Source organism: Podarcis raffonei, chromosome 8 (assembly GCF_027172205.1).
Source record: "Podarcis raffonei isolate rPodRaf1 chromosome 8, rPodRaf1.pri, whole genome shotgun sequence".
Classification (NCBI taxonomy): domain Eukaryota; kingdom Metazoa; phylum Chordata; class Lepidosauria; order Squamata; family Lacertidae; genus Podarcis; species Podarcis raffonei.
Window position 1 is genome coordinate 17,943,214 of NC_070609.1, and position 25,426 is coordinate 17,968,639.

General features: G+C 46.0%; 1 protein-coding gene across 1 annotated transcript; it reads right to left on the minus strand.

Annotated features, from left to right (window-relative positions):
- Nucleotides 1-9,231: 9,231 nt before the first annotated feature.
- Nucleotides 9,232-24,860, minus strand: LOC128419225 (B-cell receptor CD22-like). Its single transcript, XM_053399652.1, has 11 exons — nucleotides 24,571-24,860; nucleotides 23,978-24,238; nucleotides 22,041-22,301; nucleotides 20,240-20,500; nucleotides 19,317-19,631; nucleotides 18,361-18,657; nucleotides 17,517-17,616; nucleotides 16,667-16,730; nucleotides 15,923-16,080; nucleotides 14,818-14,890; nucleotides 9,232-10,786 (listed from the first exon to the last, which is right to left on the minus strand). The coding sequence occupies exons 1-11, from the start codon at nucleotides 24,833-24,835 to the stop codon at nucleotides 10,622-10,624; spliced, it is 2,220 nt and encodes a 739-aa protein (XP_053255627.1). The 5' UTR covers nucleotides 24,836-24,860; the 3' UTR covers nucleotides 9,232-10,621.
- Between the last annotated feature and the right edge of the window lie 566 nt (nucleotides 24,861-25,426).

Genomic DNA, 25,426 nt, shown 5'->3' on the forward strand with positions numbered 1-25,426 from the left:
TGGTATACAGGGGAGCTCTTGGTTGACTCAATGACTGCCAGGTTCTCAGGTCCAGTGGATGCAAAACAAGCCCAAATCATCACCCTTCCACCACTGTGCTTGATAGTTGGTATGAGGTCCTTGTGCTGATATGCTGTGTTTGGTTTCTGCTAAACGTGCCACTATGCATTATGGCCAAACATCTCCACTTTGGCCTCATCTGTCCAAAGGACATTGTTTTGCAACTTCTCTGAGCTTTGCATTCACCTTGGAATGAATTTTTTGGGACGTCCACTCCTGAGAAGATTGGCAATTGTCTTGAATGTTTTCCACTCTTGCATAATCTTTCTCACTGTAGAATGATGGACTTAAAATTGGTTGGAGATGGCCTTAGAATCCTTCCCAGTTTCATGGGCAGCAGCACTTGCTTCTCTAAGAACATTGCATCATCTTTCCTCCTTGGCATTGTGTTAAAGCACACCTGAATGCTCCAGACCAGCAAACTGCCAAAACTTCAGCTTTTCTAGAGGTGGGCACACTAGCTGATGATCAATTAAGCAAGGGAATTTGATTATCAGTTCCTGTCTGCTACTTAGCCACTTAATTCCTGTGGAAGCAGTATGGGTGTACTTAGTTTTTCCACACATGATTTCTCCATCTTGGCTTTATTTCTGCTAAAATAATCATGACACGGAGTCATATGTCATGTGTTGTTGTTCATCTGAGGTTGCATTTACCTAATTGTAAGACCTGCGGGTGGCGCTGTGGGTTAAACCACAGAGCCTAGGACTTGCCGATCAGAAGGTTGGTGGTTCAAATCCCCGTGACGGGGTGAGCTCCCATTGCTCGGTCCCTGCTCCTGCCAACCTAGCAGTTCGAAAGCACGTCCAAGTGAAAGTAGATAAATAGGTACCACTCCGGCGGGAAGGTAAACGGCGTTTCCGTGCACTGCTCTGGTTCGTCAGAAGTGGCTTAGTCATGCTGGCCACATGACCCGGAAGTTGTACGCCGGCTCCCTCAGCCAATAAAGCGAGATGAGCGCAGCAACCCCAGAGTCGGCCACGACTGGACCTAATGGTCAGGAGTCCCTTTACCAATCATGGGGGTGGGGGTGGGCTGTAGTCCAGCAACATCTGGAGAGCCAAAGATTCCCCAAAGGCCAAAGTGGTCGGAACACTAAATGTAAAATCGACCGTTATGAAGTAAACTAGTTTATACACGCACTCACACATTCCTATCTATCCTGCATCTTAGCAAGCAAATGGCATTATCAGGGTGCAAAGACATATTACAGCCTGGTAAAAACTGTCAAGGAGGGAGACAAAGAAGGATGATGTTTGGGGAGAAGGGGTGTGGCTTGGGGTTCAGGTGAGATTTGGCTTCCAAGAGGCTTGGGGGCTGCATTTCCTCCTAGGCCTGAAGTTCCCTGTTTTATGGCTGTTATTCTTCCCTTGTGTGCCAGTTTTGAAGTGTTTTTTCTAAGTGAGTAACCAATCACTGATTAAAATAAAAAATAAGTTATTTCCTAATGACTATACAGTCTGATTCCTCAGCTTCTCTTTGCCCCATTTCATTCTTTGGTTTATTGACTCTCTGCAATTGTTAACTATACCGCTCATCCTTCCGCTGTTTTAGTCTTTATGGGCCATCTGTTTTTTTAAAAAAAAAGCATTTCAAATAATGTTTATTTTAGTGACATATCACATGGCATTATTTCCACCAGGGTGAGAAAACAGATTCAGTGACTCAGTGAGGAAGCATGCTCTGCTGACTGATGGAAAGTTTACTCTCCAAAGAGAGCCAATCAGAGAAGCACAAGCCAGGGAAATGTCCCCACCCCGGAGATGACATTTCCCTGTTGTTATTTTTTCTTCTTCTTTGAGTTTGAATAATCACCAGCCTACGTGATTCAGTCAAGATGCCACTGTGGGAAACGGTTCTCATAGAAACCTAAAAAGCTGCCCCATGCCAGCTCAGAGCTAACTCAGTATTGTGTGCCCAGAATGGGAGCAGATCTCCAAGATTTCAATCAGATGTCTGTCCCAAACATGGGCATCTATGCAGGGGTGGGGTGGGGGTTAGGCAAGAGGCAGCCCCTTGAAACAGACCAGAATCCCCAGATTCCCAGCTTTCTTCCTTTTTTTAAAGTGAATTTCTAGCATTTCCAAAACCTGAGATATGGGACAAAAGGTACAGGCAGTATTCTTCTGATTTAGGGCTGGGGGGAACCAGCAGTTTCCACTTTTCAGTGTTTGTCTCCCACCCAAACCAAGAGATGTCTGTGCTTGAACCTGGAATCTTTAGCACACAAAGCAACAGCTCTGCCACTGAGCTATGGGCCTTACCATAAGCTGTGGCTGCAGTGACGCAGCAGTTTATTCCCCCAACTGTTAATTTCCGCATTGTATTTGAGATTTCCCATAACATAATAGCCACTTCCTGAAAACAAATGAAACAAGCTGTTTGCAGCCCCCTTAACCCCCCAAAAAACCCTGGAAGTAAAGTAACTAAACTTGGGTTTGTATACCAGTTCTTACAGTTGTTTCCTGCTATTTTCATGGGGGAATCAAGGGGGAACAAAAGCACGGATGTGCAGAAAAGGTACGGGAGAGTGAGGTATTGAAGCTCAGGACAGCAACACCTCTCCCCATATGAACTAACCTTTACCCCGTGATCACAATTCATGTGCCTCCTCAAGAAGTCCAGGGGTGGCAACACAAGAACGGGTCTTTTGTGGTGGTTTCCCATTTGTGGAATGTTTTCCCCAGAGAGGCTGACCTGGTGCCTTCCTTACATATCTTTAGGCACCAGGCAAAAAAAGTTTGTCTTCAACTAGGCATTTGGCTTATTAACATTCTTTGGCCTTTTAAATGGGTCTCTAAGAGGGGTTTGTTTTATTATGTATTCTGTGTTTTCATTCTGTACAATGGTACCTCGGGTTACATACGCTTCAGGTTACATACGCTTCAGGTTACAGACTCCGCTAACCCAGTAATAGTACCTCAGGTTAAGAACTTTGCTTCAGGATGAGAACAGAAATCATGCTCCGGTGGCACAGTGGCAGTGGGAGGCCCCATTAGCTAAAGTGGTACCTCAGGTCAAGAACAGTTTCAGGTTAAGAACACACCTCCAGAATGAATTAAGTACTTAACCTGAGGTACCACTGTATTTTTATGTTGTGAACTGCCCTGAGATATTCGAATGAAGGGCAGCATACTAATTCTAACAACAAAAACAACTTTGGAAATTGTAGCTCTTTGAGGGATCTCCTAATTGATGGACAGTGTATTGCAGTACAGTCATATCTCGGGATGAATACGCTTCGGGTTAGGCAAATTCAGGTTGTGCTCCACGGCGACCCGGAAGTAACGGAGTGCATTACTTCCGTGTTTCGTCACACACATGCGCAGAAGTGCCAAAACACGACCGTGCATGCGCAGACACGGGTTGCGTTCGCTTCAGGATGCAAACGGGGCTCCAGAATGGATCCTGTTCGCATCCCAAGGTACCACTGTAAATAAAAAAGACCATGCAGAGTCAAAGGTCCAAAAGAAAAAAACTTTTACTAAAAAGGCAAAAGCTTGTTAAAAAAACTTCAGAAAAAAACTTCAGACACACGAAGTACAAATGAAAGTAAGAGAGAGATACAGAGTAGCTCACTGAGTGCAGAAATTTATCTCTGCTGGCTCAGCATGACCTTGAAGTAGTCATTTGCATAGGAACTGAACCTTCTAGAAGCTTCCAGAATTTTCCAGCCCTTTCCAGTTTCTGCCCTCAAAGACTTTAGTCGTGACACTAATAACTCCCAGCACACTTAACAAACTGCAGTTCCCATGATTCTTCAGGAAACACCATGACTGTTAAAGTGGTCTAAGAGAGTTTTAAATGTATGGTATGAATTTACCAAAAAAATAATGTTCGCAAAAAAATCTATTCATTCCTTCTTCCCTTAGTAAGGTAAGATTAGGGGTGTATGCTTGTCAAAGTGAGCTACCACCACCACCAGGCCATGTAAAGCAAGTTTCTGGATTAAAGACCATCTCCAGATGACAGGTATTAGCCCTAACCCAATTTAGATGATCCCCTACATCAACAGTGTCTCTGTCTTATCTGGATTAAGTTTCAGCTGTTGCTGCTGCTACTTTTAATACCAACATTATCCATTCAAATTTAGCATATGTTGCCTTTTCAACAATATTATCCCCATATGAGGTAAAGCCTTCTCATTTAATTTTGTGTGTGTTAAACAGCACAGCAGCAAGACCATTATAAAAGCTAGCAACCCACAGGGGTTAAGAGTCTTCACAGCTTCTGGAAGCTTCCAGGCTAATCCCCAAAGAGTGTGGTCCACAGATAACTATGTACTTTGCTACACTACATTTAACTGTGTGTGTGTGTGTGTGTGTGTGTGTGTGTGTGTTTTCCACCCTGTCAACAAAACAGCTTCTTTAAACCAGTAACACATTTACAGCAGGTCATCGTGCTGAACGATTGTATGGCATTTAAAAAGAAAAATGCAAACACAATCGCATTAACCGATAAAAGTGTCTGAAGATCAGGATTGGTTGGAAGGGAAAGAGGGCCTCTTAATGAAGTGTCTGACACATGCACAGCCAATGAAACAGGAATATTGACTTGGTAGCGTTTCATGGCTCTCCTGCTCACAGCTGTTGTTTGTATTCCCTCCAGCTTGTTGCAGAGGAGATCTAGCCCGCTTCTAGAGTGTTTGTTGGTTTGCTCACTCCTGTCCCTGTTAATAGCCTATAAAATGCTTCCTTTGATAGGGCCTCCTGCTTCCCCATGCAGGAAGGGTATGAGAACTGCTCCCAACATGCATGTCCCAGTTTGCACACCCAACACTAAGGCCACAAGAGGTAGATGGGAAGGAACAAGCAGGTGAGCTTTGCTGAGAGCTACATCCTGATTAAAGGTAAATGTAAAGGGACCCCTGACCATTAGGTCCAGTCGTGGCCGACTCTGGGGTTGTAGCATTCATCTCACTTTATTGGCCAAGGGAGCCGGCGTACAGCTTTCGGGTCATGTGACCAGCATGACTAAGCCACTTCTGGCGAACCAGAGCAGTGCATGGAAACGCCATTTACCTTCCCGCCAGAGTGGTACCTATTTATCTACTTGCATTTTGACGTGCTTTCGAACTGCTAGGTTGGCAGGAGCAGGGACCGAACAATGGGAGCTCACTCCGTCGCAGGGATTCGAACTGCCGACCTTCTGATCGGCAAGTCCTAGGCTCTGTGGTTTAACCCACAGCGCCACCCGTGTCCCTTACATCCTGATTAGGCATCAGCAAATTTGCCAATTTCAGTTTCTCATTTTGTCCTTTCTTATGTTCAGTTCTCCACAGCAGCGTGATGGTGATGGTGATGGTTTTAACAGTCCTCCTGAAAACCCTTTAGTGTTTAGAGTGCATATTTCTCCCAATGAAAAACATTTTTAACCGTGCTTTGCCAAACACACACATTTTTGCAGAGCAATATTCCCCAGTAGATTCTCTGTGTGTTTGTGTGATTGTCACAGACATATGCATTTGTGTACACAATACTTGGTCAGAGAACTGCATTGCAAAATTCAGAATTTCAAATGATGGCTGTGTTTCTTATTATGGTCTTAGTCTTTAAACTGGCATCTCTCTGTAAAGAAAGGTACACAACCACCCTAATGTGTAGATTAAGTTGATGTTTAGATCCATACCGTGAAAAGTTTCACAGTCTGATTTTTGTATGTTAGATTCTATAAAAGTGACAGAAGGCAGGCTCTTCATCATATCCAGCATCTTTTAGCAGATCCCACAGCCACTGACACCCAATGCCTCAGAGATTCCTCCAGGGGACTGTGGTAGAATAAATTTTGGGCCCCTACGTAGCTCTGATCAAAGTATTTCTGCTCCCAGGTCAGCCCACAGAGGCCCTAGAATGGAAGCCATCATTAAGAGGGGCAAGAGGCACTGGCAGGTGCCAAGAAAGTATCTGGGGATGCTGTAATATTCATGAGCATCATGTTATAGTTCCCAGGTGTAGGTGATGGTCCACTCAAGTTTGGAAGAAGACCATGGGTGGTGATGGGGTCCCTGCTCAGTGACATCCCTAGCTGTTAAGATCTAAAACCTCTACCTGGGGTGGGGTGGGGGAGTGGCAGGCCTGAGTCAACAGAGGTAGCAGTCTGGATACATAGTCTTGGAAAAGGCTGAAGTCATCTTCCACTTGATTTCCCTGGAACCCAGACGTCACAGATTTACTTATTTTTATTGTTTCATAACCTCTTGCTTTCAAAACACAAAACAGTGTCAAGCTCCTAACTGTACAGGCCAGCAAAGTTGTGAAAGATGGTCTGTTTACTGAGGAAGACAGGCATTGTGATATTGCGACATAGCTAAATAGGTGCAGTTGGGGAAGTAAGTTCCTAGAAGTGAGAGCAATGTTCGGTAACACACAAACACACACTGGGGGAAGGACTGTAAAAGAGGGGAGAAAATCTGTTCCGTTCCTTTTCTTGTCATTTTGTAAAATTCCATGTATACATGCAGTGGCGTAGCGTGGGTTGTCAGCACCCGGGGCAAGGCAAGTAATTTGCGCCCCCTAACCCGTGGATTTGCGCCCCCTAACCCATGGATTTGCGCCCCCAACCCGTGGATTTGCCCTAACCCCAGATGTTGCGCCCGGTGTGGCTGGCCCCCCTGCACCCGCCACGCTACGCCACTGTATACATGCAAAGTATTGCACCGCAATACAGTATTTGTAGCAAAAAAATAAATAAAACAAATCACATACTTGTGCAGCACAGGTGTTTGTTTTTAACCCCCTCCAGTCCATGATGCTTACTGTAGCTTGTTAGGGGTTTGAGTAGGTCAGTTCTCTCTTCCCCCCATCAATTCACCCAGTTTCCTTCCCCATATGTAAGAAAAGCCTGCTGGATCAGGCCAATGGCCCATCTAGTCCAGCATCCTGTTCTCACACTGGACAGCCAGGTGTCCATGAGAAACCCATAAGCAGGACCTAAGTGCAACAACACTACCCTCTCCTGCATTTTCAGACATCCTGTGATGGCATGGGATTCGGACTCAGATGCTGAACCTGAGGGATCCCAGCCTGCACAGGATTCCCCACCTCCAGAACCAGCTAGGCTGGGGCATGAGCCTGAAGGGTCCTCACCCGTGCTGGATCCTCAGGTGCAGGCACCAGCTGAGTCTGCTCTGGCTCCTGAGGTGATGGAGGACCCATTGCCTGCAGGTGTTCCACTCTCAGCCCCGTCAAAGGAAGCTGAGGTTGCCTCTGGGTCCCGTAACCCACCAGCCTCTCCTGAGATGCAGAGGCTCAGGGCAGAGAGGCGGAAGGAACTAAGTTCCTGCAGGAGGAGTGCTCACCTCCAGGCCAGGAGAGGCGAGTCACCAGAGGATCGGGGCCACCCTATGCCTCGGGGCAGATAAAAGCTGGCCAGCCCCAGTCCCAAGTTGCAGGAGCAACATTGTTGGTTGCTAGTTCCTGCCTGAACCCTGTCTTGCTTTCCTGCCTGAGCGCCTGACCTGCCCTGGCTCCCTGCTTGAATGCCTGTTCCTGACTTCACCCGGCTCCCTGCCCTGCACCCAGCTTCAGCCACTACGGACTGCCTCCCCGTTGCACCTTTGACCACGGACTGGACTTGGACCTCGCCTCTCGGGTAACCCACGGGACCAGCACACATCCAGTATTCAGAATCATTACCACCCCCATCTATGGAGGTAGAACATGGTCGCCAAGGATAGCCTTATCTGCAATGAATTTGTCCAATCTTCTTTTAAAGCCAACCTAGTTGTTGGTATTGCCCTTTCAACTGTCACCTCAATATTTTGTAGATCCCAAAGAGTCATAGTCCTTGCCATATTGCTAAGAGGGTTTTAATTATCTGTCACTATTTATTGTATTGTATCGCCCTTCCTTTTGTAGAACAACGTCCATCGGTATGTACATGTGCATACCATGGGAACCTCTCAAGTACTTAGAAACAACTCCCTTAGTTTTTGCTGGTCCCAATTTGCTGCCAAACTGATCAGGCTGTCACTCAACCTTCTGTGTTGGCTGCTGCAGGGAGGGACAGTAGCTGAAGACAAAAACCTGTTTTCCATTTTGATACAGGGGATTATATATATAGAACAGTGTGTGGATTTCCATTACGTACTACTCAAACAGTAATGTCTTTTAAATGAATTGCAGGATGGCATACGACACTGAGGAATGTATGCCAGGTATCAGATATATGCACTCCCCATTTGCTGGAAGCATCATAAGGAAGGAGGTGGTTATTGATATTACGTACATTTGCGGTGGACCTGTCCACTAGCCTTGACATTTTAGAACAAAATGAATGGGGTTATTGAGATATGATACCTGGATTCAAGCTGTTCTGGGAACCATTAGTATTTCCACCATGTGATACAAAGGATATATAAGCGGACTGCCATAAACTTCTTTCAGATACAATCAGTGCTGCTAGGAGAAAGTTTTGCAAAACATTGGAGACAACTGTTTGTTCAATCAATAGACAGATTCAAAAGCAAACTCCATGGATACACTTGCATGTCAAAACTGATGGATTACATCTGAGTGACAGAAGGAAGACAAGGCTGTAGCAATACCATTCAGAACCAGATGTCTTGTCACTGACCATATAGGGCTCATAGGTCCACAAATGTGACTACGAGCTTAGTAATGGCTGCGGCTCAGCAAGAGTATATATGCTTGGTTGGTATGCAGTATGTCCCATGATCTCTTCAGTACATATGTATCTTCTGGCCTAAGGAGGACAAATGACCAGTAGTTTAATCATTTATTGATAAAGCGCACACTTAATGTAGCTCCTAATGGGCACGGCACCCGGACACACAGTTTTGGCAAAGAAATAGCTGGCATCGCCGCCCCACACTTGTGACCCAAACTAGGCTGTTGGTGCAATGGTGTGACCATGCCTGCCTTCAGACTCAAGTACCCCTTGCCTGATAGGGCATGCACAAGCATCTTGCGACCTACACAAGATGCCTGCCTCTTCCAGCCCTCCTGGTCCTTGGAGACTGTGGGGAAGGGGGCAGCAACAGTCTCCTCCTCCACTTCTGACACCTCCTACCTCATCGCCAACTGCTTGGACTCTCCCTCTTCCTCCAGCCCTAGCTCATGCCCCTTGGGTAGCACAAAAGCTCATATATCACCCATCCCCTCCCCTGGGTCAGCCTCTGGCCCTCTTGCCTCTGCAAGATGATCCTGGCAGTATAGGTGAATGTGTCAGTTTTAATTTCTCTCAGTTTCTCATTCTTTCCAAGCTCAGTTCTTCACATTTTTTACATCAGTCCTCATGAAAATTCATAACCCATTTTAGTGTGAATCTCTCCAAAATGCACATATTTGTCTGCAATTTTGCCTAATGCACATTTTGCAAAACAACTTCCCTTTATATACTACATTTTCCCATGTTGTTTTCACTAATAGATGCGCGCGCGCACGCGCACACCCAGGTGGTCCACTGTGGTCTTTCTCTCAAGCTTTCATGGTCTTTTATGGCAGCCCTCAGCAACATTTGATGTTCCCCCACAGCCCTTGCACTGCCTTCCCAAAGCCAGGTAAGCAAGGCAGTGGGCTTTGAGAAGGAGGCACAAGGGCTCTGATGGGGTCCTAGAGTCCTCCCACCTCCTTCCCAAAGCCAGCATCTTGCTTACTCAGCTTTGGGAAGGTAGAATGAGGGCTGACAGGGGGTCAAATGTTGGCCTTGTTCCCCCCCATTTGCACGACAAGGCAGTGTGAGGCCCACAGGCTTCATGTCAAAGTACCCTTGTGGCCCACTTGATATGAAAAGTTGGGACACACACAAAGAGATATATATGCCCACTTTGCATATACCTCTTTATACGCGTCGCATGGTTGGAGAACTGAATTGCAAAATTTGCAGAAGTGAGAATTTTGAGGGACAACTGTGTTTCGGTTTGTGTGTGGCTTTGGGAAATGAGAATTCTTTAAGTTTACCGTAAAACGTAATCTGAATCAAATATCTTCCCCATCCCTTTCAAGGCACAGCAGGACCCCACCCAGTTTGGGAATCCCTGAACCAAATGCAACCATAGCTGAGTGGAAGGATCCACACAGAGGTTCGATCTGTGACATGTCCAGTTCAAAGGATCAGGCAGCAGATGATAGGAAAGACCTCTGAGCCTGCAGAGCTGCTTCTAGCCAAGATTGATGATACCGGACTGGATGAATGAATAGTATCACCTGGAATATACAGAGAGCAGTTTTCTATGTTGCAAGTATGAATTGACTTGTTGGAAGGAAGGAAGGAAGGAAGGAAGGAAGGAAGGAAGGAAGGAATAGCAGATCTTTCCCATATGATCCGATGGGAAAGACAAGACTTGGGGATACTGATCTCAATCACCAATGAAATGTGTTGATAGGTGGAGCACTGTGCTGGCAGTGATGCACCATATCTATCTAAACCTCAGCCTTGCTTGTCTCCCGGTACAGTCAGATCATCTGCGCTACCCGCTCAAGTTCTGCTGCATTTGATTGCAAACAGCAAGCTATAATACAGGCCCAGCCGCTGGCACCACCTCAACACAGAGGGGAAAGAGTCTAGGAGTAGTTCCTGATCTCTGCTAGTTCCAAGAGGATCAGTGCTTCAAGGATGCATACTGGATGCTCTCCTCCGATTCAGAGTCTGTTTCAGAGTCTACATAGGTGGGGCGAGGCCGTGGGCCCAGGTTCACCAAGGATGAGTAATGCAGTTCCTCTTCACTCTTGTTCACCACATTCTCGTAGTCAGGTTTGGTGTCTCCCTAAAGCAGAAGGAGATACAAGTTGAGGGGAAGGAGTGTAGCTTAGTGGTGGAGCAGAGGGTTTACTCTAAAGGCAAAGGGTCTCAGATACAACCCCTGGCATCACGCAGGGCAGAGAAAGAACCCTGGCTTCAAATTCCAGAGACCTGCTGCCAGGAGACCACGGGTAGGCAATGTGGTATCCTCCAGATGTAATTAAACCCCAATTCCCATCAGCCCAAGCATGCAGGACCATTGGTCAGGGATGATGGGAGCTGTAGTGCAACACCATCCGGAAGGCACTCAGTTGGGGAAGACTGCTCTACTGTGTTAGAGAGACCCAGGGTTACACTGAAATGAAAGCCCAAAGAAGGTCAATAAATGCCCATTTTTTCAAAATGCAATATTTGTATTAAGTTGTATGGGGGATCTCAAAATGTTGCAATTTACCTGTTTTGATTGGATAACTGACTGACTGACTGAATTATTATATAAACTGGAGTACATTTCATTGCATATCATCTACCAACTTTCATATGTCAATTGTTGGCTGGTATATTGCAGAAGCAAAACTGGTGGCGGCTGCATAAAACTGTCCTGTGAGATGCTGTCAAATAGTGACCCCTATTGCACAGCTGAGGAACCTGTAGTCCTTCCAATTCTGTTGGACTACAGCTCCCATCATCCTTGACCATTGGGTGCTCTGGCTGGGGCTGATGGGAGCCGGAGTCCAAGAACCTCTGCATCCTTGCTCTAATACTTATAGAATATCACAAATGGTCAAATATTAGCTGCTGCTAGATTATAGCTGTTAAAATCATGCCTAATATCAAACAGTGTCCGCTTCTGCAGGTTTGCATTGTCAGGTACTATCTTCTGCATGCCAGATGCTGTCAGAATCCCGACAGCTGCAGAGAATGTCCATTATCAAAATCTGTGGAGAAGAAATGCTGACAACAAGGGTGGTGTTTGTTTGATGTTTGCAGCGCACACATAGCAAGCTGCCTTCTACTGAGTCAGATCACTGGTCCATTTACTGTACTTCAGTGTTGTCTGCAAGTCCTGTCTTTCCAGGGTTTCAGACTAAGAATCCTTCCCAGCCCTCCCTGCCCCTTCATCAAAGCCTAGCATAGAATCTGCCTTGCATGGCAAGTTCAGCATCTCCAGGGCTGGAAGAGACTCCTGTCTGAAATCCTGGGGAGCTTCTTCCAATCAGAATAGACCAGGGGTAGGCAACCTAAGGCCCGTGGACCAGATGCAGCCCAATCGCCTTCTCAATCCGGCCTGCGGACGGTCCGGGAATCAGCATGTTTTTACATGAGTAGAAAGTGTGCTTTTATTTAAAATGCATCTCTGGGTTATTTGTGGGGCACAGGAATTCATTCATATATTTTTTTCAAAATATAGTCCGGCCCACCACATGGTCTGAGGGATGGTGGACCAGCCCACAGCTGGAAAAGGTTGCTGACCCCTGGAATAGACAATACAGAGCTAAAAAGGCCAATAGTTTGGCTAGTTTTAAGGCAGCTTCCACCCAAAGCCTTGGAATATTTAGTAGAAACCACCTACACATTTCTCAGGGTGCTCGCTGCAAACTTAAGGACTAACAGCTTGGTTTTTTCGTGTGTTTTTTAAGGACCACAGTTTTTCATGATACTACATCTGCACTCCCACCCAGCCAAGCTACAACAGGTATCCCTATGCAGTTGATAAAACTTTCACATTTTGGATTTAGTGGTTAAGCTTCCTGGATGCAACAGAGCATCCTTCCCCACCTCAGTGCCTTCCAGACATCATTGGACTGTAACTCCCACCAGTCCTAGCCAGAATGGCCAACATTCAGGGGTGGTGAGATTTGTACATAGCTGTCAAGTGTCCCTTATTTGGCTGGACAGTCCCTTATCCCAGCACCATGTCCCGCTGCTGTCCCTTATTGATGATGTCTCTTAAATAAGCTACTGAAGGTAATGGAGCCCTTTCTATGTCCAGCAGTGCTTTGTCAACAACAAATTGTTGCTGTTTTTTTGTGTTGAATATATGCTATATGGTAATTTATGGACCTAACAGGTATCTAAAGCCATTTGCACGCAACAAAATATGTATTTTATCAAAGTAATTGTTGATCCCTTATTTTGGCTGCTGATCCCTTATTTTGGCTGCTGATCCCTTATTTTCGAGGCTGCTGGTCCCTTATTTTCAAATCTGTAAGTTGACAGCTATGGATTTGTAGCTTCATTAGAAGTGCCAATTAATACAGATCTAGGTTTGTCGTCCCCCCCCCCATCTTTAGGGCAGGTCTTCCGCATGCCCCAAAACTTTTATTAAACAGTTGCTTGACCAGACCTCAAGAGATTTCTCTCCTCTCTCCCGTCTCACCACTATGGCAAGGAAAGCCTCCTTTACCTATTGAATTTCTGCTTCTCATGCAGATAGCAGAAGGCACTGGCATACTGTAATGATTTTAAAAAGTAGCACAGCTAGGAGGAGATGCTGTTGACAGTGCATATCCCTGGGGCCGTGTTACGCTCTGCAGAGATTCTATCTGGGCCTTACAAAGGAAACACATGCTCGTCTTTTTTAAGAAAAATGGTTCTCACTTCAAGGGTGACGATTTCTTGTAAATTGCCAACAAGGGGGTGGGACAGCATAAGAAACCAGAAGCTGAATCAGGACAGCATGGCCCTGTGCATTAGCAAGCCTGATGATATGAGTTTCAAAGCAAATTAAAATTAAAAAAATAAATGGTACCCACTCAGTTCAGTTTTCACTTGTCCTAAAACAAATGCCATGAGCAACAAATCACTATGAAGGCAGTTCATTATCTATCCAGAAGTGGATTACCTGGGAAGGTTAGGGATGGTTTACCTTTCTCTCGTGGTTGTGACATTAGCCCAGCTAATTAAAGGTATCTGGCATTTTATTTTGCCAGATTCGGGTGCTCTTTGTTTTTGAAGGTCCTTTAAAACAAAAACCACCTTCTCAAGTTGCTTTACAAAAACAGGGTGGAATTAAACCTGACTTTTTCATTGACTCCAAAGGAGGGTGCTACTAAGGCAACTTCCCTAATCTGATGTTCTCCAGCTGCTTTTGACTACAACTCCCATCATTCCTAGTCAGCATGGCCAATCATCAGGCATGATGGGAGTTTTAGTTCAAAACAGGTGGAGGGTACCAGGTTGGGGGAAATTGCATCAGGGCTTCCCCTGTTCTGTTCTTCTCACCACACACCTATTCTACAGCTGACCACAAAGTTGAGAAAAATATTCTAGTGACAGCTTGAATTCCCTGTACTAAACTGAAAGCCGCAATTCTCTCTCTCTCTCTCTCTCTCTCTCTCTCTCTCTCTTTAATATATATTTAATTTTCTGTTTTACAATTTAAAATACTCATTTTACACCCTTGAGATATCCATGACTTCCATTCTTCTCTTTCCGTGGTTGATTTTGCATATAATAAATCCCTGCACATTTTACAAAAACTATACCTATCTGTGTTCCGTTATTGCGTTCATCAAAACTTATTTACACTGTTGAATTTATCTTAATGCTGACAGCGTTTTCAGCTGTACACAGTTATTTCCCATATATTCAATACACGTTTATTGAAAGCCGCAACTCTCTGTGATGCTTTAAAAGACATATTGCTCTTAAACCTGTTTCCCTACAGTGTGAGTCAAACTGCCATTTGCAGTCTGAATGACAACCAAATTTAGTACATTACCTGAAACATTGGTCATGCTTGTGTTGGGACCAGACCCCTTTGAAGCCCCTACCTCCACCTTGCATGGACCAGACCTCACAGCGTTTTGGAGTTATGGGGGATACCTTGAGAGGACACCCTCCGTGGTCCTCTTTCCCTCTGTGAGTCTACCTCCTCACCGCAGCATCTCCAGGGTTCTCTGGTCAGTGGAGAACCTGCTAGGATGTGGGCCCCTGGCATACTTCCAACCATATGTCCAGACATGCCAACCATAGGAGATCATGGGCTACAATACTGGAGAAGCCAAGTCATTCACACATCCCATGGGATTCTGTCTTACAACGAAGATGTACCTTTGTGGGGAGCTGGGGTTTCTTTACCACACTGTAGATCACGGCATCATCCAAAGGTTGCGGTGCTTTGACACTGTAAAGAATTAAAGATTCCAGTTAGAAAAGCATTCGGAGTATGGAAGAGGAATTTAGTGCTTAGGCTGTCTGAATGCAATATAGCAGCCTTTGTCAGCTTTATGCCCTCCATTAGACCACAACTCCCATCATCCCCAGCCAGCATGGTCAATGGTGAAGGATGGTTGGAGTTGTAATCTACATCCAGAATGCACCATGTTGCATTTTGTTGATTTTCAGTGGGTGGGTCCCTTACTGACTTTATACACTTTCCCATTCACAGGAGATGAGCAACAGAAGTACCAGATGCAAAGAAGAACCGGGGTTGCTGAGTCTTTAATCATCATGCAAACGATGTGGTTTCAGGATGGGCAAATTTTCCCCACCCACCACAAGAGAAGCTGTACCAACTGAAATCCCCTCTTCTACACCAGTGATAAACTCACAGGAGCTCTGGTGACCTCCTTTGTATCTGGTCCATCATAGGGAAGGAAGGAGAGAGAAAATATGGGCATTGGCAGTGTATAAAGGTAAAGGGACCCCTGACCATGAGGTCCAGTCGTGGCCGACTCTGGGGTTGTGGTGCTCATCTTGCTTTATTGACCAAGGGAGCCGGCGTACAGCTTCCAGGTCATGTGGCCAGCATGACTAAGCCACTTCTGGCAAATCAGAGCAGCGCACGGAAACGCTGTTTACCTTCCCACTGGAGCAGTACCTATTTATCTACTTGCACTTTGACGTGCTTTCGAACTGCTAGGTTGGCAGGAGCACGGACCGAGCAACGGGAGCTCACCCCGTCGTCGCGGGGATTCGAACTGCCAACGTTCTGGTCGGCAAATCCTAGGCTCTGTGGTTTAACCCAGAGTGCCACCCGTGTCCCTTACAGGCAGTGTATAGGAAGGGCCTATTCAGTGGTGGCTCCTTGCATGTGGAAGCCCCTTCCTACTGCAGTTCATCTAAACCCATCACTTGTCTGACTCCCCCTTCTTCCAAAAAAGGCAACGTATCTACCACAGCTTCCCGCAACCCTCTAGTCTGCTCCCCATCATACCTGGCATAAACAGTGCGTTCCTCAGACAAACTTGGAGGGAACCTGAGCACCGCATAAGAAATTGAAGTTTCTGCACCCTGGTTCAGGAATCCAATGGAGCCATCTGCTCCATTTTCTCTCAGCCTGTTGTTACCATTACACAGTTTTTCTCCCTTGGCCTAAGAAACAGAGCAGTGTTTACTCTCTTGCCTAGGACACCTTCATTTTCTCTGCAGGGGCATATATTCCACCTGCCCACCCACCCCTCCATGCAAAGGATGAGAGGCTCCTGTGCCTTTTGAGATGTATTTCATGGGGTGCCCCATGTGTCACTCAGGGCTGAGAAAAGCCACCAGCTCCTGAAATTCAGAGCTACCCTGCCTCTGACTGTAAAGGTGGAACATAGTCATTGTGGCTAGTACCCACTGATATCTCCCACAAACTTGTCCAATTCTCTTTCAAAGCAAGGGGACGGCAACCAGTTCCCACTTCACCACAGTCCCAATTGCAAGGCTGGGGGGATGACTTCCAGAGGTTGCTACTTGCCACAAGGGAGAAGAAGCAACCACTGTCATCATACTTGGGACTGTGGTGCAGCTTCATCTAATTTGTCCTATTAATTCATGCTGATCGTCACGACTGCCAACAACATCTAGAGGTCATTGGCTGGTCACAGAAGCAGCCATGTCACTTGTTATTTGCAAACAGATTCAACACCCTCACCCTCCCACAATGTACTGATGCCAGTGGAAAATAAGACTTAACCTTCTTCACAAAAAATGAGCCTGATCTCCGTGCCCTTCCAGTGCCGGGGTCTAATGTTTTCTTCCTGCAATGGTAGAAAAGATACAGTTCTGTCCCACTGGGGCAGTTCACCAGAAGACTACCACCACTTCCAAACCCCTTCACCAAACAGAAGGTGTGTGTGATTTATAGAAAGTTGATAGGCGTTATTTAAACTGTCAGATCATTGGTCAATCTCTTCTGCTACATATTTTGGAAACTGGTCTGTCTGTCTGTTTGTTCTCTACAGGTTTCCCCAGCTATCAAGCTATCGTTGCTAAATTCAGCATGAGAATTCTCAAGGTGGGGTAGTGGTTTTAGTCATTGTTGGGATGCCAAATGCCCTTCTGAATCAAGATGGCAGACTGAAGCTGGACATGGGTATGACTTTGATCATTTTTTGCCATAGGTTTGGCCACCTCTCCAGATTTCATCACAAAACTTAGCATGAGGTGTCAAGAAGTGGGGGAAGGAGGCTTCATCAAAGTTTGGGTGCCAGGAGCCATTGTGTAGCAGGATGGCAGGCCCAAATGTGACTTTGTCTGGTTTTGGGCGTGACGGGCCACTACACTATCTATTTAAAAAACACTTTTTTTTTTACAAATACCTGGGCAATGCCAGACATTACCCACTAGTTATTTACAGTTACATACTGCTTACGTGCCAAAATGGCTTCTAAGCAGTTTACAAGCATTAACTCGATTATAAAATCCATACATAATTAAATGCACAATAATACAATGCCAGCAGAACAGGGAAGCCTACCTCCTTCAGAAACACCACCAGTTAATGACCTACCTGGGTCAAAGAGGCTCTCCCCACAACCACTTACCATCTCTGCACCAAGTGCGACAGCAACCCCAGGAGGAAAACCGCAAGTAGGACACTGCCCAGGCCAATCAGGGCACGCTTCAACACAGTAGCTCTGCTGTCTACATGACACAGAAAAGGAGAAAGAGCAGAATTTGCAACACCTGGCTGTAACGGCGAAAAGATTGTTGCCTGATCCCAAGCAGGCTTTTATTCAGTTGCACACTGAAGTCCACCAGGTTCCTCTCCTTGGCATCCATCTGCCTTGCAAGCAGTGAGAAGGGCCTGAGCTCAGCTGCAGAACATTGGCTTTGCATGCAGAAGGTCCCAGGCAGGGCTGTGTATACCCACTTTCTGCACCCGACCACCACCATCTAGTGCTCTGAGTGGCTGGGTTTGCTGCCATGTTTATTTCCCACAATAACTCTGACACTACAGCAGATCTGTATAGATTAGCAGTGGGGAACCTCTGGTCCTGGGCTCAAATACAGCCCTCCAGAACTATCTGTCTAGCTCTCAAGATTCTCCTTTGTCCATGCTCCTTGGTCAGGTCACAATACTCTCCCAAAATCACAGGTTGTTGGAAATGCATTGGCCATTATATCCATGGATCGTCCTTCCACAATAATTATCAACGTACAATTCTTGACAAAGGATGGTCATGCAGCTACTAAAACAACATTTTGCAAGGTAGAATTCTTGACCTGCCATTAATAACTACTCTAAGGTTACCAGACATCCCCGTTTCCCAGGAACAGTCCCCAGATTTACAAATCAGTCCGCATACAAAATCCTATCATTCCTATTGAAGTTGAAAAGTGTCCCTGGATTCATTGGAAAAAATCTGGTAACCTTAAACTACTTACAGGACACAGTGATGCCCATGGGCGGTGACTCCTGCTCAGAGATGCTATTGGAAGTTTTGCAGTGATAGGATCCTGACTGGTCGACCTGGATTTTCTTAAGCTGAAGTATCTTGGAAGTTTCCTGGAGCCTCTGTTTGTTCCAGTACCATGTGTAAACATCAGCTGGTGGGGAGGCATCATTATCGCATCTCAATGAGATACTCATTCCCTCAATGATAGCATCCTGGGTGCTCAGGAGTAAATGGACATTGCGAGGCCCATCTGCCAAGAAGAAAGGCAGGGAAGATACATTCAGCACTGTCCAGTATTTGTCTTAAGGCTCTCAATATGACTCAAGGGTTGCTGGTGCCCTTTGGGGCTTATAGGGCAGAAGACAGAGAGAGACCAACAGTAGGTGAAGCCAGAGCTATTGAGAGGCAGATCCAACTTTTTAACTTGAATTTTGCCCCCATCCTTTTTCCCTGCTGTGTTCTAGAAAGGAAACAATGAAACTAAGGAGGATGGAATGGACAGCTCTGGTTCTAATTAAAAGGCAAGGGTTGAAGAAAAGATCTTGGAAGCTTGTCCTCAGCTAGAAGCAATGCTTGGAGGACAGGCAGGGTGATGTGCCATTTGGTGGGGTGGGGATGCTGCCTAAGCAGACCCCACCTGCCCCACTGCCCCCATTTATAGGGGTGAAGTGGGGCTGGTATTGACCCCGATTTCAGCTGAAATCTCACTGAAATTGGACAAGCTCTTGTGAAGTGCACAATATCTTGCATGGTTTCAGGCTAGATCTCACCTGAAATTGGGGAGATCTCGCCTGAAATCAGCACTTCTCCACCAGTGAAGGAAACAGCAGGGAGGGTGGTGGAGGCAGCGGTGCCAACGGCAGGGCAGAGTGACACTTCCCATTTTGGCTCAAGCACCGAGAATGGACGGGCCACCCCTGAGGACAGAGTAAGGGAATCAGGTACTTGGGGTGGGGTCCTCATCAGCCATCTCCAGCACTCTCTCCTTTCCATACTCACAAAGGACACTCAGCCAAACTGGTGAGGACTTTGCTGAGCCTACTTGGTTGCTTGCTGCACAATAGTAACTGCCAGAATGCTCAGGGGTCACTTTTGGGATGGTCACTGTAGAGTCCAGCTGCAGCTGTTGCCCTTCTTTGTACCATATGTAGGTGAGCTTCTGGGGGTTGGCATCTCTCACTTCGCATCTCAGCTTAACAAAGCTGCCTTCTTTGATCAGCCCCAGGGGTTCTCGCACAGCTTTCACATCCTTGGGACCAACTGCAGGTGGAGAGACCAAAGGCAATGTATCACATGAGGTGCCTCACCTGCCCTCGCACCTGAACACACACACAAAACCCGCCACACGCACACAACAACCGCTGAATACAGATTCCTCTGCAGTAAATCTGAGTGATCAACCTCAATTTTCAGCTTGAAAAGCACATGCCTGCTGCACTCAACAGCCCTGCTTTTGGCAGTTGCCTTTTTTAAATAGTGCCAACAGTGGGTGCTCACCACTTGAGGAGCATCAGAAAAAAACATTCTCCAAAATATTTCTGCCATAGCGGGTCTGCCTGTGTAAGTCGTGACTGATAATGGCTCACAATTTCTATAGGCAAGCATCCTGGCTTTTGTCATGTATAAGGCTGCTAACAAGTTGGGGTCTCAGGTGTAAGATCAGTCTACGCCAAGAGGCTCTATATGCCAAAGAGTACACACTTCTCGTGATTTGGCTAAGTTATTTAAGTTCAACCTGCAATTCTCCAAACACGTAGTGGAGCCACATAGCCTGTGTGGATCAAGTTTGCGGAATGACTGCACCTGCCTTTCCATAACCTCTGCTTGACTGGTGCATGTGTTCCAGGTCTTCCAGTAGCATTACTTACAGAGTGTTGTCACAGAGATGGGTGCAGATGCTGTACAGCTGATCTCGTTGCAAACTTGACATTTGTAAATGCTGACCTTTTCAGGTGGTGCAGTAAAGGTGTACAGTTCCTGAGTATGAGTTATACGTTCCCCTGACTTGTACCAGTAATACCGTTTGTGACTGGGGTTACTGCTGCCCACAGAGCAGTTCAGTGGGACAGTGTCTCCTTCTGTGATGGGCTGATGGCTATTAAGGATAAGCTGGACATTCTTGGGAGCATCTGGAAAATCAAATCAATGCTTTTTTTATTCCTGAGAAACATCATCCATGATGTGCATAGTTGGGAGATGTGCACAATAATCAGTCACACACAAAATAGCAAAGAATGAGCATAAATACCTATAAATACAAATGTTTCACATTGACGAGTTAATATTGATAATCTCCAAGTTGTTTATGTGCACGGGTCATTTTCTGGAAGTATTTCTACATTTATACCCACTTTCCAAAAGTTAAGAGTTATATTCACAATAACATGGGAAAGGTTGCAGCTTAAAGATTGTAGTTCAATCTCTGACGTCTCCCACAATCTACTGGGAAGAGTTACTGTGCCCACTAGGCCTGGAATCCTGAGCTGTTTGTTTCTTTAAATAAAGAGTTAACTTCACTGACATCATGTGAGTTATTACTGACCAGCTCCCGGCACCTGCCCTGAAAGAATCGCTTCCCAATTTCCCAGTCCCACTAGCATGATCAGCATCACTCAAATATCACCAGCAGAAGCATGGGAGCAGTCAACACACATGGGCTGCTGGTCTGCCGCACTGTGGATGCCCCCAAGTAGAAATTATGTAGGAGCAGGTGAGCAAGAAATTGCTCATACTGAAAATGCAGTGGTGGGCCTTGCACATTCAGACTTACAGCCTTTAAAAGGAAGGGCCATAGCTCAGTGGTAGGGCATCTGCCTTGCGTGTGGAAGGTACCAGGTTCAATCCCCAGTATCTCCACACAGGGTTAGGAGAGTCTCCTGCATGGAATTTTGCAGAGCCATGGCCAATTTAGACAACATAGAACTAGATGGGACCAGTGGTCTGACTCTGTATAAGGCAGCCACCTCTGTTCTTAACTGAAGGATTCAATGGCCTTAATTCACTCTGCACTAGCCAGCAAAGGAGGATCATGAACATGGAGAACATCAATAGAGGAAGGTTGGTGGTGCCCAACTCTCTCCATTAAGCTCTGACCAGCAAGTAGAGGATTCACCCTCCTCCCCAGCCAGCATGGTATCCAAGGGCTGTGCACAAGCAGGATTGGGACAAAATTCACTCAAGGTGGCTGATGCTACTATCCCAATTCAGCTTGCAGAAATCAAGCAGAGCTGCTCGTTTGCACAAACAGCCTTGCTTGACCTCTCATTGCATCCCAAGGTAAGAGCTTCAGGACAGCCCATAGGAATCAGGCCAAAGGCCCATCTCACAGTGGTCAATAACCAAGATGCTTATGGGAAGTCCTTAAGCAGGACATGAACACAAGAACACTGTCCCCACTTGAGATTTCCAGAAAATAGCCTCTGATGGTGGAGGTACAACAAAGCTGTCATGTCCAGCTGCCATTGATAATCTTCTCCAGCAAATACGCCCAACTGTCTTTTAAATTTGTATATGATGTGCCACATACTTTGCATGCAAGTGGTCAATATTCCTGGTACCTCCAGGGTTTTTATAAGGATCAGGTGGCAGCTGATGCAGAGCACAGCTATGACCCTGCCAGTCAAAGTCCAAGCTACAGACCCTTCACTTCCTGAAACTGAGGTTACTTACACTGAACATCCAGGGTGACGGATGAGGATGTTGAATTTCCAATGGTGTTGCTGGCTATGCAGTAATAGGTACTGGAATCTCTGGATTGGATCGCCTCAAAACGCAGCTCCTTGTCAGTTCCAATTATGCCAGACTGACTATCTTTATACCAGCCATGGCGGTTGGTGGCAGGATTCCCTCGGGAAGAGCACTGCAATACCACGTTGTCCCCTTCTTTGATTATCCCTGGTGGCACGTCAATCTTCACATCCTTTGGTGGATCTGGGGTAGAGATATTATGGACACTGAAATCAGGACTCTTGTTTCAAGGCAAGAAAATGTGTGTGCTGCCTTGGGGGACAAGAGAACTGTGAGAGAGTAACGTGTGTATTCAGGGATTGGTGAAGGTAGCAAAACTGGCCCCACCATATGGAAGGGTGAGTCAGCCCACTCCAGCAGGGACATTTTGGGATACTGTTAGAAGACAGATCATTACTATGCTGATGGTGACTGTTTTTGGCATCCACCTGTCTTGAGAGACAACAGACCGTGTTTCCGTGGGTTTAGTCAAATTGCTGCGTTAGCAGCATCCAAGTGACCTCCATATGGCGCGAGCCTGGGCAGTGTGTATGGAGGTCCTGGGCTGCCCAGATGAGAAGACCCCATTCTCCGATTTGCTTGTGTAGTCCACAAGAAAGCAGAGCAATATGTTTGGCACCAGCTTGGCTGCAGGAGTTGCTGGAAGGGGGCATACATGGCACCATCTAACCATCATAGAGACTCCACTCTAGATCAGAGTTTTCCTTCTCCTAGATGGGCTACCTTCCCAGTGTTAATGAGCCCATCTGCCCCTCACTCCCCTCTACAGCAAATGCAGAAACCGTCTGCTTGACCATTGGACCCACTTTGGTCTCATCTGTTCAGTCTGCCAGAGCCTGTCTTCACACACAGGGGAAGTCAGAGTAAGACTTCCCTTTTATCATCACCATTGACTGCCACCTCTGCTACCACCGTGTCAACAGAATCACTACTGCCACCTCTACTATATCATCATCATCATCAGTTAATTAATTGATGGTGATTATAATGTTTACTGCTGTGGTATTAATTTGGCCAACCATTATTTATGTACAGTATATATTTTCATCCCACCTTTCCTCCCAGGAGCTCAAGCTGCTGCATGTGGTTCTCCACCTCCCCATTTCATCCTCACATCAATCCTGTGAAGTAAGCTAGGCTGAGAAATGGTGACTGGGATCCAGGAACTCCCAGTGAACTGCATGTCTGAGTGGGGATTATAATCCTGCTGCTGAAGATCCTGGTCCAGCATGCCACATTAATCAGGCTGAGTCAACCCAACCCCAGGAGGGAGATTTTGGGATAGCATTAAATAATTTTATCATCATATCTGTTATTTCTCATTTGGGGGTGCTGGGAAAGTCCACAGAAAGGTGTTCAGATACTGCAGTTCGGCACCTATGGGGTTAAATGAGGCCATGTCTATGCTTCCTCCAGACCCAGCCAGCCACCAGCCAGCCCTGGATGCAACCCTGCCCATCTTTGAAGAAGAGAACAGTTTGGATTTGATAGCCCGCTTTATCACTACCCTAAGGAGTCTCAAAGCGGCTAACATTCTCCTTTCCCTTCCTCCCCCACAACAAACACTCTGTGAGGTGAGTGAGGCTGAAGGTGATCGGACTTAAGATTGTATTCTAAAGCTACATTTTATGCAAGACCAATGATGCAGGTTTACAAACTATATTGGTGTGTGTATAGAATTGGAGATAAAGAAGCTTTTTCCTGTTTCCTGTCCTGATAGTCACACAATGCATGAAAATCAGAAGGAGAAAGTAGTTCTCTTCTGAAATAAGAAAAGTCCCTCAGAAGAGGAAGGAAGAGGCGAGTAATGTCTGTAAATCTTGATGGTCATCATTCACCAGCCCAACAAAGAAACTCACACTGGACATTGATGGTCAGTTCTGAGCTACCGGATCCAACTGTGTTTTCAGCTGTACAGCGATAGACACCAGAATCTTGCTCTCCTACAGAATCAAATTCCTTTATTGGGCTCATCCATTCATATTTCCGCATATCCTTCCAGTACCATTGGTATGTAACTCCAGGGTTGCTATTGTTGACTGTACATGCAAGAGAGAGTTTCTCCCCTTCTCGGACTGTGATTCCAGGCATAGCGCTCAGCTTAACTCTTTTGGGACTATCTGAAATAAATAAAATATGGAAGTCATAAGTACCATCAGAAAGTGACAGCAGCTGCAAGGCTGGAGGTCCTAGAATATAATCAGGGACCCCCAATTATAACCCCCTCCCATCTTGCAAGGATCCCCTCACATTTTGTACTCAATAACAGACATCCTTTCAAATGTGACAATCACATGCTTCTTGCTATTGTAAATGCCTAAGCCAAAGCCCTCACAAGATTCAGAGTTCAGACGATGGCTTTTCAGAGGAACAGAATCTTGTGCAGTTCAGGCGGAATATCTTTTTCCAGATTTCCCCCACATAGCCCAGTTTCATACCCCTGAATACTCACATTTCACATCCAATATCATGGTGCTCCTGGATATCTCTGCCCCATTGTGGCTTTTCAGAGTGCATGTCAGTGTTTTCCCATGATCCTCCCAAGTTGGAGTAAAACTCAGAACAGTCTGGAGTTTTCCATCTCTATTGGTAGTTTTTTGGGAAGACATACGACTCTCCTCCAAGCCGCTGAAAATCAACATAATTGGCTCATCGGGGCAGTGGTAAAATACCCAGCAGGTCACTGTCGCTGGCATCTGTTCTTGGATTTGTGCCATTCTGCTTTCTATCTTGGGTTTGGGTGGTGACGCTGCATGCAGAAAATTAAAAAGGGAAATTCCAAGTCATTGATCAGGCAAAGCTGTAGACCAGAGATGGAGAACTTGTGACTCTCCACATGTTCTTGGACCCCAACTCCCATCAGCCTCAGCCAGCATGGTCAGGGGTGATGGGGGTTCTAATCCTGCAACTTCTGGAAGTTTAAAGGTTCCCCTCCCCTGATCTAAAAGGAAGCTGTTGAGCAGATAAGAGCCTTGATCATCTATCCAAAAATGGCAAGAAGCATCCAGGCCTATTTTGAACCCCTTCTGTGATGCTGCATGTTAGCATAGTTATACCTGCCTCCGAGTTGATATTTGTCAAATGGACATTTGCGGAAATGATCAAGGTGGTTTTCTTGATTTGAAGTTCATATGAATTATTTTATTGTTTTTACAGCTGAACTTGTGTATATAGTATCCCCATATTTAACTTGCACACCAATTCAGGGGCTTCAGGCTATAAAGCGGATTATAAATTTGTTACGTAGTAAAATAAATAAATAAATATTTGATTCTTTTTGCATATCAAAGTGCTGTGAAAAACTCAGC